The following is a 16,626-nucleotide window of genomic DNA, read 5'->3' on the forward strand; positions in this document are numbered from 1 at the left end:
AAAATACATTTTGAAATCTGAATGTATTTGATCTAGAAGCTATTGAGGGATAATAAGCATGCAGCTCCATCATGCCATGGGAACACACACGCCCTTTGTGGAGCGGCTTTCACTTTAAGATGATTTATAATGCTGATGGAAGGCTCCAGAATCAGTCTTTGAAACTAAGATCCTTCAGTCACTCATGTAACATGCACAACAGAGGCAGAGAGCACTCTCACATCCACAACCCCTGCACTTCAAACTGCCCCCCTGCACCTCACTCGGAGGGAGGAGGGGGAATTCATGCTTTATGCTCATGCTTTATGCTCATTATCTGCTGAGACTGCAGTGCATGTCTACACTGCCCGACAGATCCCCGTCCAGCTATCAAGCCAGTGGGAGGTGGATTTACTGCATTTGGTATAGACGAAATAATCAACTGCCGAGCACTGTTGATTCTAGTACTCCACCAAAATGAGAAGTGCGAGGAGAGTCAATGGGAGAGTAGTATCAGAGAGGCAGCCGTGTTAGTCTGTATCTTCAAGAACAACAAGAAGTCCTGTGGCACCTTATAGACTAACAGATATTTTGGAGCATAAGCTTTCGTGGGCAAAGACCTGCTTCATCAGATGCATGGGAGAGTACTAGCCATTGTCTCACCACAGGGAAGACACTGCACTAAACAGATCTAACTGCATCGACTTAAGTTGTGTAACTCAGGTCAATGGCCTTAGTAGTGTAGACTAGGCCTGAGATATGGAACGGCTGTCAGCTGGGGGTTGAACTTGAAGCAGTGGCCTAAAGATAAGCTGTGTTAGAAGGTATTTCATTTTGCACATTAAGGGAGTTATAGACCCCGTACAAAACACATCCTCAACTGTAGCTTAGGTGACCCTTATCAGCCACACAATGGATCCATTATAAAGTTGTTAAATCTCCTGAATGCTTAATAATCACTTTACATTAATTAGCATGCAATAATATTCTTTCTATAGCTACACACAAACTGTATCAGCTGTACGATCTCGTCCCTTCTGCAACTTGCTAGGGAGACATTTTCAATATATTGTTATAGAGCAGAGAATTTTTTACAAGTAATTACTTTAGAACAATTGAGCTATATTGCCAAAATGGGCTCAATGCAGCCTCTAACTTTGCATAGAGAACCATGGAGAAATGTAATTCTGCAGACACTATAACTGACTTGAACTAACATAAAGGTATGTGATACAGACAACATGCTATACAAGTATTTGCTTAGTTAGTTATAATAAAGTTATGTCCTTACAGTGCATCTTGTTGGACTCCTGGAAATCCTCATCTTCTTTATCAATGTCATTCGGATTTATTAAAAACAACAAAATGTTGTCATCCAAGTACCAGCTCAGATTCTCATCAAACACTGTGGCAAGTAAGAAAAACTCCTTGTCCACCTTTTTCTGTGGATAAGAACCAGCACACACAGAAAAATGCAAATGAATAAACTGAAGGACAGCAAAAGCTAAGAGACAATGAGAACTTCTGTTTGTCAATTGTTTTGTGAACATAACTTACCGTGAGGGAGATGCACATAAAGATGGGTGGCTAGAGAGAAACTTACATCCAAAGAACTCTAAACTCTCCATCTACCGTACTTGATCTGTAGCTACCCTCACCCTCCTGCCAGGATGTCTGATTACTAGGTGGCAGGGCCCACCTCCATAGGGGCAGAAAATAGGGGTACAGCAGGTGCTGCAGCACCTCCCAGATTTTGTGTTCTGCACCAGGTCCCAGCCACCAGTCTGTGCCTGGAGGCCCCACTGTCACCCAGGGTCCCAGCTTGCCAGCTTCTGGGGCTCCTGACTACTGGCCCCACTGCCTCTGGGGATTCTGGCCTGTGGGCTTCACTGCAGGCCCTTGGGTTCTGGCCATTGGCCCCATACCCTCCACAGCCATCTCCAGCTGTGGCCCTACCCTAGGATGGTGAGGGGTGCAGCTGAGGAGGGAGGATGCAGCTCACCACCCTAACCCTAAAAATTGTTCCAGCACCACCGACTACCTCTAGTGATGAGGATGCCTCAGTATCTACGGCCATTTAAGTCCCTGGAGTTCTCTGCTGAGATTTGCCAGCCAGGATGTCACTTGGTGCTTCTTGTGGTGGTGACTTTGTGATGTGTATGGCAGTCCATCAGGAACTGGACTAGAACCCTCATTGCGTACTGCCCAGCAAAACACACATTAACTGGTGATAGCCTTTGGTCACTGCTTCCCAAGATCTAGAATCAGTGGTGCTGATAGTTGTCATGGGCCTGGGAGCAAGGTGGAAGGGAGTTTTGACTTCCTGCCCTGGAAAAGGCAGGGCCAAGGGCAGGCAGTCCTGGACCCCGCCCCCCACCAAGCTCCCTCAGAGTTGCACAGGGAGCAGCAGGACAATGCTCTATGGTGTTTCAAAAGGGCCCAGAGTGCCAGCTACCTCCACTGCTACAGTGGCAGCGGCTGGAGTTCCAGGCCCCTCTGAAATGCCAGGCCCTGAGGCAACTGGCTCCTTTGCCCCCTGCTGTTGGGGGCCCTGTCTAGAGCTAACCGATTCCCAGTTCTCTACTCAATAATACCACCACCAACACCCCAGCCCCTCTCGCAACTTTAAAACCTGCCCCACCCCCACCCCCACCCCACAAACAAAAGTGGTTTTTAGCCTGCCACACTTCAGAGTCACAGTTCAGGAAGCAAAAGCAGTTTGGGTTAGTGATGCAAACACTTTCGCTGTCTCCTTGATTTACCTGTTTCCCAGAGGGAAGCAGAGTTTCTCTCCTGCATACTAAGAGAGGGCCCACAAGGCCAGAGTTAGTGTCTTTGACTGGGTCTGCAGCAGAATAGTAAAGCCAAGTTAAGCAATCTGGATCTTCCAGGGTGGGACCCACATCTTCTGACACCTTCCACTCGTATGTAAACATAGCGCCAGGACTCACTTGTGAAGCAGGAGCTGCAGTGCCTGTTAAAAAAACAGTGTTGAAAATCAAGCTCACAAGCTCACCTGGTGATAAGCAATTACTTTTATCACAAATGCACCACAATCACCACCTGCTTGTTCCCTACTCCTCTGGGACTTGCAGGAATCTGTTGGTTTCTATACTCACCTCCAGAGATGGTATGGTACAGTGAACCCTCATTGCCCTTGCTGTAGCTCAGTCCGTGAGGCTGAATGCTGAATGGGTGGCTGCCATTGTTCTTGAAGGTCACCCTGATGATGTCGCCCACTTCTGCCTTGATGACAGGTCCTAGGAAAGAACAGAGATTTTGATGTCAGACTGTGTTTGATCCAGGCAGGGCATAAAGCCAAAGGACTGAAGCAGGGATTGTGGAAGACAGCAGAATCTTTTACCGCCTTGAGCCCTTTAAAAAACTTACTACCAATTGGTTCAGACCAGGGTGCTTTGGGATCTAGAACATGCTGCTGCATGGAGAGAGGGCAGGAGACCTGCAGCTGTGCCTCTGTGGAGGCCAGCACAAGTGGCTGGGCTCCAGGCTTCATTAAGGGGAAGCTGTCAACGCCGGATGATTGTGTAGGGCAGAGAGAGGCTAGGCAAGGAGGAGAGGAAGGCAGAAGGTGGGAGACTGAAGGAAGACAGGTACAGCGATCAGACCAAGGGTTGTGGAGACTTCACTTCAACTAACCATACCCATACAGGCAGTAATGTCTGAACCTTCTCTCCGGCTTTTAATTCCCAGTAGATGTACATCTTCCTCAGCGACAGGACATGTAACCCCATGTCATTCCTTTTGCTGCCAGACTACATCCTCTCCCTCCTCCTGGTCCCCTGCCCATTACACATACTAGCTCCAGCTCTATCTGCCTCCCCATTTAGTTCATGTACTTCTTCACTCCTCCCTCAATGGAAGTAACCCAGACAATGAAAGCACCACTTACCCTCCATTTTTTTGCTCTGTTGCAGATCCTAGGCCCCACTTCCCTGATTGGTCAGGGAACTGGTTTAACCATCTCAGTGCCAGTACAAATTCTCCCTTCTACCCTTTCTCCTGTATGAAGCCTGCAGCATTTATCAGCTCTGCCAGGTAAACCAGTTTTGTACAAGAGGCTTACAAATGCTGCAAGCTCAGAGAGGTAACAAACTCCTCCAGCTTTGCATTAAATTGCTTTAAGCAGCCTCACCTAATAGGCCAAGGTGTTCTTCCTCAGGGAGCCTCTCCTTACACTGTGTGAAGGTGTCATCTGTGTACTCCTTATAAACCGCTTTTTTATAAGAACCACCAATTCTTTTTTCATTTTGTTCAAAAAATGTCTGAGATTCACTGTGCAGGAGAAATTTGATAGAAACAAACAACTTTAATAACACTAGTATTGCTGTTAGTGCTTCCAATAGTAGATCTCAAAATACTTTACAAAGGAAGTCAGTATCTTCCCTATCATACAGCTGGGGAAGAAGTAGTACAGGGAGATGAGGTGATTTGCCCAAGGTCACCCAGAAGGAGACCTGGAAATAGAACTCAGGTCTTCTGAGTTCTGCCTTAGTACTCTACCTGCTAAGTCATATTATAGCCAGATAGAGCAATAAAAGTGAATCCTGGGTATGCAGGAAAAGCCTTGCAGGCCCATGCATTCAGTTTTCCAGTTTTGTCTCTTATTTGAGATCCTGCCTTCTTACTCTAAGGCTGAGTATTCTTCAAAGTGTATTAGGAGACTCATGCATAATAGTTCCTGGCCAGCACTTTGAAATCTTTATGCTGGTTTTAGGGAAAAGATATTTCTCTTAAGAGTTATACAGGAACACAAAGAGAAAGAAGACCATAAAAATCTTTGCAAATTGCATGAAAGCTTACTTGGGATTATGATTGCCTTTTCATTCGATTATCTCATAACACTTCACAGATATTTATTAAGCCTCAGTCCAAGATGATAAAAATGTGTTGTTAGATCCATTTGATAGATGAAGAATAGAGATGTTAAATGACTCAACTGGGTCTTAGTTAACAAAATCAGGTATACCAGGACTAGATTGTCAGCTGGTATATGTTGTCTGCTGATTTCAAAAAACCTATGAGAGGATCTGACCTCTCATTCCCATTCTTTTATTCCTTTGATGGATGGCTTGTCCCTAGGTTTCCCCAAGACCCTGGTATTGTCTATATATGGTGATACAACATTTCTTCATTCTTATGCTGCTACTAACACTACAGTGAAATTAACTTTGAGGTGTCAAGGGAAGTAACAGGCATAGTACTTGTGGGCTATATCTTGAAACCAGGGTTTAAGAAGTGATGAAGACATGGGGGATTTTCCTTAACAATCAGTGGCATGCTATGGCTACGTATGTTCCACATGTTATAGATCTGATTTAGTAAACAAACCTCCTTCACTTGTGGTTATATCAGTAGCTGCTTTTTATTTAAGGTAGTATTTACCTGTCTATAATTAATGGTTGTCCTGTAAAATGGTTTACTGCAGATGGACCATAGTTCCAGATAACTTCCTCAGCTGCAATGTAGTAATGTCTTATATTTGTATACTCATTGTGATCTGTTGTAGGTTTTTTACAGTCTTTTACTTCAAATATGGCCTGCATACCACCTGGAGAGGGGAAATAAAGAGATATATGGACCTTAAGCAGAGAGGGAAGGAGGGGATTTGTAAACCCTGTTTTCTAATTCTCTCATTTCTAATTTTCTATTTCCTTCTCCTGGGACTCAGTCTGGTTTGCATATCCACCAACAAAAACCAAACATGAAACACCACACCCAAGCCAAATTAGAGCATAGTAATGCATGCAAGCTGATATGTAGCAATAAAGGATGTCTTTGTTTTATGATGGTGCAGGTCACATTAGTGGCATTAAGGTTGAGTGAAAACAGTCTGAGAGACAATCTGAGATGCTTCAATCTCTGCAAAATGCTATTAGACTGGCTCTGCTTTCACTCAGAAGTTAATCAGTGACTCATTTCTGAAATTCCTACTCCTTGTTTAAACTAGAAACAGTTTGCAAGTATAACTGCACCAGCAAATCTTCCTTGTGGAGATGGAGCTTATAAGAGCAAAAGAACTTAGACCTATGAGCAGTTCCCTGAATGAAATAAGGACTTTTTTTTTTTTTGCCATCTACATGAGAGCTTTTAGAGCCATAACTGTCAGGTAGGACTCTAAAGGGTTGTTTGTTTTACTCTTCCTCTCATTTCTTACTGATGTATTTATGTCAGCAAAACATTAAAATGTAGACCAGGCGTTAAATGGAGAGAAGTAATAGCACAATGGCCATTGGAGTTTGGTATGCATTTATCACTTGCTATTTTTCCATACTCTGCACTGTATATACATAAAAGCCGGATCCAAAGTCCACTGATATTAATGAGGTCTTTTCTCTTTTCACTATGTATTGATTCTTGAAATTATAATTATTCTGCAAAAGTGCTGAGCACCCAATCTGTACTCACTGATCAGGGTAAGCTTGTGCAGAATTAATTCAAATGGGCATTACAATTCTGAAATGTTTGTATCCCCTTTATATAGGACAAGAAACAGTGGGCTTAACTTGCAGCAAGGGAGGTTTAGGTTGGACATGAGGAAGAACTTCCTAACTATCAGGGTGGGTAAGCACTGAAATAAATTGCTGATGGAGGTTGTGTAATCTCCATTGTTGGAGATATTTAAGAACAGGTCAGATAAACATCTATCAGGGATGGTCTAGGTGTGGGCTGGTCCTACTGTGAGAAGACTGGACTTGATGACCTCTCAAGGTCCCTTCTAGTTCTACACTTCTATAAAGTTTACCGTGGCTCTTCTGCTTTATTTTTTGGTATCATGATTATGGCATGGAAATAAAGCCTTCAGATATGTCTTACTTGCCTGTAGGTTATAAAATATGATAGTAATTAATTTCACACCTTCTATGTGATCATTGACTTGGCAGCTAAGCAACCATTCCCCAGGGTTCTTTGGTACCATAAGAGCATCAACAAATGTAGCAGGGAAGAGGCTGATGGTATCAATGCGGCGATTCCTTTCTGTAAAAACCTGTCCATGGAAATAGGCCGAATGGACATCAGCTTCGTTGCCCATGCCAAAAAGATGCCATTTCACTCTGTCTTCTGCACACATGGTGAGATTGGGAAGGTATCCATACATATATCCATTGATTGCTTAAAAAATAAGAAATGCTATTTATTATCCACTTGCCATCAGAGGGCTCATAGACCTTTGTGCAAAAATTTGTTTTCTTGCCAAGTAACACTAAAGTCACTAACACCAAACTGCAAGGCAGAGATGAGCTCTAACCAGAAACTCTGTAGCTGAACACCCCTCACATTATACCCTGGTGTTCCAAAACGTTAACCCGTATCTGATCTACCTGACAAGTATTTGTAGCAAGATCAGCAAGACTTCCCATGAATGCTTAAACCAGGCCAGATTTAAGGCTAGCTTCTGAGGTGACACAAAGCAGCACAGAGTGTATTTGGGAGTATAATGCTCAGGGGAGAGAAAGCAAACCCAAGCCTACAGTGGCCTAGGAAACTATGCTAGTCGAGGTTCCACAGCAGTTTGGGCAGTCTTGCAGCTGACTCAGCCCCCTTGTACATACTTTGTCATAATGACATGGTTTCGGTTTTCCCGTACCTCTGGTACTGCCAGATACTTTCACTTTTTGTCTCTCTTATTAACATCTATTGCCCCAGTCCGGTCCAGCGGCAGATACTCTATGGGCCAAAGGAGCCCTTGCCTAAGGCACTGACCAACTGGGGGCCCTGCACTAGCAGCAGCTGGAACTCTAGCCACGGCTCCTGCTGTCCTCTCTCCTCCTCCCCTCAGGCAGGGGGCAAACAGACTTGCTGGGCCCATGCACAAGTTGTTGGGGTGGCTCCAGGTTTCTGGAAGGGGCGGGGCCTTGGGCAGATGGGGCGGACCTGGGGGGCAGCCAGCATTGAGCACTGCCAGAAATGCATCACATCGCACTGCATGCACTCCCCGCGCCCAGTTAGACATTGAACTCTCCAGAGCCCCACACCTCACTCCAACAGCGATCTAAAGGGTCCAGAGCTCCCAGCCACTGTTGCAGTACCAGTGTCCAGAAGCCCTGGGCCCTTTCGAATTGCTGTGCTTCATGGTAGTTGCCGCCTTTACTCCCCACGTGGACGGGTCTGCCCTCAGGCCCTGTCCCCAGCCCAGCCAAAGCAGCTGTGATCCTAGGGATGGTGAGCAGTTCCGTCTCATCCCCAGGCAGAGTTGGCTGCTCACCCAAGCCCCATGCTGAGCTGCCATGAGTCTCCTCCTACCCTCTTGTGCTGGCTAAAGCAACCCCTCCAGTCCCCCCCATGCAGCACTCAACCAAGGTGCCCCTTCCCCTTCCCCTGTGACACAGCATTCAAATGCGGAGCACTCTGCTTGCTGCTTTACCCCAGCCACCCACTCACGCTTAGCACCAAGCTCACCCAGCGTCCCAGGATTAGGGTGACCATCCAACCTGTTTTCACCAGGACAGTCCCATATTTGGGACACCAAATAGGCATCCCGACTTATTTTATAAAAGAGAATAACTGTCCTGTATTTCCTGTGCAGGTGCAGCTGCTTGCCGGAGAGCACGTATTATCCATCAGTACATGATCTCCGCAACAGAGGGAGCCGGCAGGTTAGCTACTTTCCCCTTCCCCAAGGCTCAGGGGACTGGGAATGCCCCAGCTGCAATGTCCCAGCTGCTTCCCCGAGGCTCGGGGAAGGGAGAGGGGCAGCACCTGCCCACCCCCGTCCCATCCTGTAAGTGGCCATAGGAGATATGGTCACCCTAGCCCAGCTCTTACCAATACCTGGCTTCTGGCCAGGCCAGTGGATGGGGAAGAGCAGAAGGTGGGGCCCGATGGTGTGGGGGATGGGAAGGCCCCAGCATTCTTTGTGTGCAGGAACCCAATATGTCTTAATCTACCTCTGGCCTGATCACACTAAAGTCAGTGGCAAAACTCCCATTGATTTCAATAGGAGCAGAAACAGGCACTAAACCTTCACGTCAAGCATTTACATTAAATCTATCTGAAAAGAACAAAGCACTTCATTAAACAAACTAGCAATCATTCATCTTTTGAGAGACGATAGGCAGGAGTGTTAATGGGATACAACAACAATGAACAGTTCCTAAAAAATATTCCTTACAATGCATTTTATTGCTCTCCTGAAAGTCCTCATTCTCTTTGTCGACTTTGGCAGGCTCAGAGCAATATGTCTTGATGTTGTCATCCAGATACCAACTGAGATTTTCATCCATCACCGAGAACATAAGGATAAATTCAGCATCAATGTGTTCGTCTCTTCCCTCATCCAGCGTACCTGAAAAATAGTCATTTTCATAGACTGGGCAGTGAAATGCTCCTTTCTTCAGTTCTTAGCTATAGTAGTGTTAAGGTAGATTTGTATTGGATGCCTTTAAATGTGGGTTGGTATTTATGTCTCCTGTAGATTTTTCTAAGATAATGTAACGTGAAACTACATACAGTTTTAATAACAAAAGTTGTTGCTCGTTACTCATTATGGCCAAATATAACAGAAAACACCTTTTACCATACTGCACTTTAAAAAAATCAAAATAAGGTATGTGTAACTGTTGTAGATTTCAACTTGCATTTTACATATATGTGTAAACCCCACATTCCACAATATTTTATATTCATATTATGCATTTCATTCCAACTGATTCCAGAACAAGTCACATGCTACGTCAATTATCCAATGTGTACAATTTCTTACTATACCCAGGGATTACAGCTGAAAGGCAGCTGACTCTGTATGAAATAGTCACTATTTAAGAGCACACAGCAACATTACACAATATCTGTCTCTGATGAAAATAGAAACCAAATTTCATTCTTTTGTTTCTTGCTTTAACATATTTTAACTCTTTACCTTTCCGGCAAGTTATCAAAGGTCCAACAAGCCCAGAGGCAACGTCCTTCGGGGCATCTGTGTGTGAGTGATAAACCCTGGTCACACAATTGCTGTCTCCTTCAGCGGGACCGTGATCTTCTGTCACTTTCCATTTATAGGTATACAGTTCCCCAGGCTTCACAGCATCATCTTTCTTTTGCAAATCTGTAGTATTGTCAGGATAAAGAGCACCTAGGGAAAATAACAAGTGAGGCAGTCGTTGGTAACACATGTCCCTTGTGGTTTGGAGTGAGACTGACAGTTCACAAGTAGGATGGTGTGCGGTGTTCCCTGTAAGATGAGCACTTGGGCAGTCACCTAGGAGAGATTCAAATGCCACCCTACTGAATAGTAGAGCACCCACAGTGCCCAGAGCCAGCAGCATGTGTTTCTATTGGTGGTGCACATCCAAGCGCGTCATGGTGCGCATAACAAAATTTATTCTGCACACAGATGGAAAAAATTAGAGGGAGTTCTGCTTGTGTGTGCTTTAGATAGAGCCTAGTGTACATGACTATTGGGCCTCTTGGATTCTGTAAAATGGAGATGTTGACAAACTGTGGTAGTAACATAGCCCAGACTGTCAAATCAATAATTCTCAAAAGAGCAGGTGAGCTTATCTTTTTCTACTTGTCTCCCTTTGAGGAGAGTTTTGATGCTGAGTTCAGGAACTTGTCCTAAGTTGGTTAGAGCTTCTAGCAGTATCTTCAATTCTACGTTTACACATTAAAACATTTTTAAAATCACATTGAATTTTTACTTGAAATTAAATGAGTTTCCATTTAGAGTCCAGGCATGATGTGTTATCATTAAGCAATGATCCCATGTTAACATCAATTTTCTTCAAATTACTGTAAGTGAAGAGACATAAGGTTACTAACAGCCTTGTCTGCTGAAATGTTGATCAAAATTATCCTCTTTGCAGACTGATTTGATCTGAATAAGTACCTATTCATTTAACATTTTGACCTTTGAAAAGAAGTTTCCAAGTGATCTCAGCAATGTTCCTGACTGAACCCTATTTTCATTTCATCAAATTCTCTCAAATCCTAATTCTGTAATTTTGACTTACTTGAGCAGTCTTCATTGTTATGACAAATTCTCCCAGAGTCAATGGGAATTTTGAAGTGCTGATTAAATTCTGGAGAGAATCAGCTGAAACTTACCTTCATTTTCTTTAGTATATGTCACACCATGCGGGTGAAGTGTATAGGATCTAGAAGCCAAGTTTTTCATATGGACGATAATAGAGTCTCCAACCTCTGCCTTGATAATGGGGCCTAGGAACCCCAACCAGGAAGGCTTCTTGATTGTTTTTCTAAAGGAGTTGTCAGTGAAAGCTGTGTAGACAGCTTTCTTGTAAGTGCTTCCTATTCTGTCCGGGCCTCTTTCAAGAAAAACTCTAGCCTGTCTGTGGAGAAAACAAACACAACACTTTAAGAATGTATTTATTTAAAAAGATTCTGTTTAAAACTCTAGAGATGATTATATTTGTATTAGGAGAGCACCAGGAGTAGCCCCAGTCATGGGTCAGGTCCCATTGGCTACAAGTACATACAACCCCTCACCCTCTATTCCTGAACCACAGAGCTCACCATGTAAATCAGAGAAAAAACAAACATTTCATATAAGGACGGATTTTTCTACCTTATGTCTGTTGGGGGATTATGTTGTAATTTGGTGTTTTCTGAGTTCTTCCTATGTGGACAAAGTAAATGAGGCTTGGTTTTTAACTTTTTTGAAGATAGCTTAAAGCAATTTTGAATTTCTAAAATGAAATGGGTTATTTTAACTTAAAGCAAAACTTGAGTAAGGAGAAAGATCCTGCATGTCCTTGTCCTGTGCATGAAAATAAATACAAGAGTTTGGCTCCATCTTATTTTGGCTACATCTACACAAGAAGCAGCTGTCAACAGACGTGGCTGTCAGAAGGGATTTCCCAGCAAAAGTTCTGTCAATAGATTGCATCTACACACAAAGCAGATAGAAAGAGTAATATGCTCTATTGACAGGGAGCAGCCTGACTGCCCAGCCCTCTCTCGACAGAATGGCTGACTGGAAGCTCTGCAGAGGGGTGAACCAGAAGCTGTGTGTATTGTCAAAAAGGCTCCGGAGAGTCTACATAGCTATTTTGTTGATAGGAAACTATCAAGAAAGGCATTATACCTGAATGCAGAGAGCTATAACACTGCCAGCAGATGTGCCAAGTTTTGTCGACAGCACATTTTGTGTGTTGGCGCTTCACAGTTTTTTCCAACAAAAGCCCAGTTTTGCTGGAAAAGCCTTCTCATGTAGACATAGTCTTTACTCTTCCTAATAACTATGCATATCTTGCTCAAAAATTATACTGAAAGTGTGTAAATTTTATTGAAATAAATTACACTTATACATTAATTTCTTTACATACTAACTAAAATTTTATTGTTGGGTTAATACTGGTTATAGAATCCCTCCAAGTGGAGAAAAGAGATTACTCAGCTGTAGAGAGAACATTAAGGGTATTCTTCATTGAGGTGGCTGGACACAGGCTGTGCCAGTTAAAGAGAACCATCTCCATAAATCCTGGCTTGTGCCAGCTATCCATGGAAGGAATCACTGACTATACGCAACTTCAAATTGAGCCAAGATTTCCTTTTTCATTTGGTGCAAGTATTGGTACTCACAAACTGCTGCTCCAGATGGCCCACTACATAAGGGCTACAGGACTATGCCTTTGAATTTGTGGACTTTAAAAAGAAAATGTATTTTTTGCAGGTTCCTCATTTTATTAGAGATGGCTCAAAATCTTGTATCTAATTCACCTTGAATTTTGAAAGCTTATATTAAATAGGAGCCTGATCCAAGCTGCCTCTAATTTTTGTTTTGCAAAATCATCCAAGTTTGTGTGACTGGAGAGATGGAATAAACCTAAATTTGTTGTTTTAGTGTAGACTGAGCTGGAGAATGAGTGAACCTGGCACACCCAGTGAAACTATGACACCTGAAAGAAAACTGCAAGCCTGAGCCTTTTGTTATCACAGAGGTCGGCAGGAGTTTTGCCACAGATTGTGGGGGAGGAAGGGAAAAAGAGAGAGCAAGCATCTAAATAGGTCCTGTCCATAAGGGCCAGGAAAACTGCTAGCACTATATCTGAACATGGTTGCCAGCGTGATGCTAATACTGTCAGCTAGCATATTTATGCCAAATCCTCTGACCCCCTACAAGCCCATTTAATGACTACTGCTATCAATTGACCCATTTGTTTCAAGCGGAGCAACTGCTGGAATAAGGATTATTCTGGGAGGAATCAATCCCTTAATTAGGAAAACTTCGTTTGACATTCTGAAGTTCAAAATTCCTCTGATTGCTAATCCTATGTTCAATGTGCTTTCAAATTCTTTGTGTGGCACTATGGAGCAATTTAATGCATGCACAAAATCCAAGGCATTTAGCATGGGGTTGAACCCTGAGTAAGCACGTGCCGTACCCAGCTTCAAAGGATTGATAAGGAGCAATGTGTAATTTGGAGAGAACAGACACTGTGCAAAGAGGTCAGCCAGTAACTGGAAATCGGATTTCAGGAAGCTTTGCCAGCCACAAATTAAATCAGGGAGCATGTTATGACTCTTCCGCACTGTGCAAATAATTAATGTTGACTTGTTGCTTCCTGTTGATAGTGTTGTGTTCTTTTCCTTTTCCCCCATAATAGGTTTCATGAAAATACGGCCTCATGGTGTGAGGGATCAGGCAAAAAAATGAATATTTGGGAGCATTTGAAAATTAAGTGGAAGACATGATGGAGCTGAATTCAGCACAAATATAACTGTGAGGCGAGTAGTTTTACACTGGGCATAGATGTGGTCCTTTGTATTGTCACAAAGACAATAAGACCAGCGCAATGCATAACCTGACAGCATTGCTCAGCATTATGCTCTTCACACTCCAGACCATGTACTAGCATTCCATTTCCCATCATGCTGTTTGTTGGCTCCCTGGCTTCATGCTTCATGCCTAACAGCTTCTTGGAAAGAGGAGACTGATCAGCAGTCTCAGCAGAGTATTAGTGGTATCCATGGGAGTTAGGTCTGACAAAGGGCTGTCCTCAGGCCAAGCTATTTTTGGCTTTCAAACTAGAAACCCTCATTAGATAGAGTTAAATGTTTTCAGAATGAAAACAATTCTCCCTCCAAAAACCAAAAGAGAAAGTTTTCCTCATTTTCACTTTTGATGGATCTCCCACTATAGATATACTATTCAGTGTTTCATTTCTTTCTCCACTCTCCCAATGTTACCTCACCATTGCCCATTCTCCCTTTCTACCTCCTCGTCAGCCCTCCATTCGCACTATTTGTACCGACATCCCCCACCCTTCAGTCCACTTGGGATAGAGGCAGTTTTCTCTGCAAGCTGAGCCCTGGGTCAGCCACCAAGACGAAATCCAGGTCCCACCCAGCTGATTAGCAGAGTGCCCACAACCACTCAGAGTGGGCAGTATGTGTTTCTATTGATGGTGCACATCCACAGATGACTTGGTGCACACAACAAAATTTATTTCACCTATGGGTATAAAAAAAAACAGAGGGAATTTGCTTTCAATTCAAATTCAAATCCAAAACTGGATGGCGGGAACAGCATATAGTATGATTCTTCTGACAAGTGAGGCTGGGGAGTGTTTCAGAGGCTGACTGATGGTGAATTTACTCTTCAAACACTCATGAGTTGGACAAGCTCGTAGTTCTAGGATATCCGACTTTTTGAGCTTTCTTTCTGTATTGTTTAGAAGAATGAAATCATTTCACGTGCTGGTGGGTCAGCATGGCTCCGTGCATTACATAGTTCAGGGTCAGTTTAAGGCCCATGTGAGGACATGGGCTCCTCACCAGTACTGATGCTGCATTGATCTACTGATGCTCGTCTCTTCTTCAGCTGGACCCCCCAAACCCTGCTGTTTGCTTTGGGTCAAGCAAAAAAACGCAAATCAAAACTTGCCCATAGTTGCTGAGTTGCACACTGCATCAAGGCTACCCCCATAAATATGCCCACTGCATTTGAAGGGGTCAGACAGTTCTCCATGAACTTAAACTGAAATTTCAAGTTTACAGCGAAATGTAAAAAACAGACAGATATGACATAGTCTCAGAGTCAGTGGTGATAGTTTCCAGGCCCTACAGAAGTAAGGTGAAGCTTTCATGACCTGGCAAGATTCCTTCCCTCATGACAGGCGTGAATATCTAAAGTTTTTGTATTAAATACTAAAAATATTATTTGCACAGCAGTACTGTTAGGCTCTGAACAAAAAAAATAGTTGCTCTGTCACAGAGCTTACAACTGAAGTCGCTTGTAATCATGAGTATTAGGGTTCTGAATGACTGTGTCAAATTGTCCATCATAATGGTCTATGTACATTACAAAATACAGGATGGTAGTGCAATGCCAGGTCTTTGTGGCAAAAACAACTTCCTAGAGAAGCAGTTGTTACTGATCTGCAGCTGGTGGATTCTTTTACTGCAGAGACAATTCAGGTTCCAGCTGTAGTTTTGTGAGTGAGATGTATTCTCACACATGATGGCTGATTTACATGTGTGTGTGTAATCACCTTAACAACTATAGCATGTCTTGTCTCTCTGCCTCATCTGTTCATGAATAACATTGGAATACTAAAGTGTCTGTGACATGTTGAAAACAAATGGGTTTTCTTTCTACACTACAGGGTAACACCAACATTGAATGGTGTAGAAACTCTCGTGACCTTAGCAGACAGCCTCTTGCATAACTTTGAAGCCATTAAACACAGGAATTAAAAGAGATCCAGAAGAAACATGTAGCAAATATCAGGGTTTTGCCAACAAAATATACTAGTTTTTTAAAAGAGTGTGCAAAATCTCGTTACAATAGATGTCTTAACTAATACTCCTACTTCCATTTTCTCTCCTTCTGAGACGCTTTTCTCTTTCTCCTCCCTATGACTCATATCCATTTTTGAATAGATGCTTCCTTTAGTATTTTTTTCACTCGCACAGACTAAGGCTCTGATTTTGCAGTGAACCTTATGGGTGTGAACCCTGTGTCCACATGAAACCCACCTCTGGAGGAACATAAGACCCCAGAAGACCCCTTATAAGCCTTGTAGAAAATCACTAGGAATAAGGGCCTGATTCAAAAACCATTCAGAGCAATTGGAATATTTTCATTGTCTGCAATAGGCTTTGAATCAGGTCCTAACTAGCATCTTATCCTACACCGACCTTTATTGTAAGGTTAAGAGCATTTCTATGTAGTTAGCACACATTGCATGTTACTTACTCTTCTTCTGAGAAAAGCTGCCCAGATATTATGTTTTTAGTCCCAGGTGCATAGTTCCAAGTGGTCTCTGTAATCTCAATGAAGTACTCTCTGCTCAGTGCCCCAACTTGGCAACCACAGCAAGCCAGCAAGCAGCTTAGTAAGAACAGCTCCATTTTGCACTCATAAACCTCTGTTAGAATGAGGGAGTAGAACATGAGACAAGTACTGTGTCCCTTTATAAGATCACTCCCCCACCCCTCAATATTTTTTGACCAACAAAAGAAAAGGTTTCACAACCTCCCTCCTTGTCAGAGTAAATAGTGGGTTGGATTCCAGTAATTATGTTGGCTCAGGTGATGTAAAACAAGCAAGACAGTTTCTTAATTGTTAAAAAAAATCTGATATTCATGCAAGTTACCAGTTGATAAATTTTGTGGATTAGTTTTCAAGTATTTTCAGTTTTAAAGGGACCCTGAGTGATCCCA

General features: G+C 43.1%; 1 protein-coding gene across 1 annotated transcript in view; it reads right to left on the minus strand.

The window, feature by feature from the left end:
* CP (ceruloplasmin) overlaps positions 1–16,626 on the minus strand; it is a 40,119-nt gene that overhangs the window by 23,315 nt on the left and 178 nt on the right. The window contains exons 2-11 of the mRNA XM_075004710.1: positions 16,160–16,331; positions 11,044–11,288; positions 9,857–10,069; positions 9,110–9,283; positions 6,856–7,110; positions 5,383–5,548; positions 4,133–4,272; positions 3,099–3,239; positions 2,742–2,953; positions 1,271–1,421 (exon numbers count right to left, since the gene is read on the minus strand). Coding sequence (XP_074860811.1) covers positions 1,271–1,421; positions 2,742–2,953; positions 3,099–3,239; positions 4,133–4,272; positions 5,383–5,548; positions 6,856–7,110; positions 9,110–9,283; positions 9,857–10,069; positions 11,044–11,288; positions 16,160–16,331 — 1,869 coding nt within the window. The remainder of the gene's footprint in view (positions 1–1,270; positions 1,422–2,741; positions 2,954–3,098; positions 3,240–4,132; positions 4,273–5,382; positions 5,549–6,855; positions 7,111–9,109; positions 9,284–9,856; positions 10,070–11,043; positions 11,289–16,159; positions 16,332–16,626) is intronic.

The sequence above is a fragment of the Carettochelys insculpta genome, chromosome 10 (genome assembly GCF_033958435.1).
Source record: "Carettochelys insculpta isolate YL-2023 chromosome 10, ASM3395843v1, whole genome shotgun sequence".
Taxonomy (NCBI): domain Eukaryota; kingdom Metazoa; phylum Chordata; order Testudines; family Carettochelyidae; genus Carettochelys; species Carettochelys insculpta.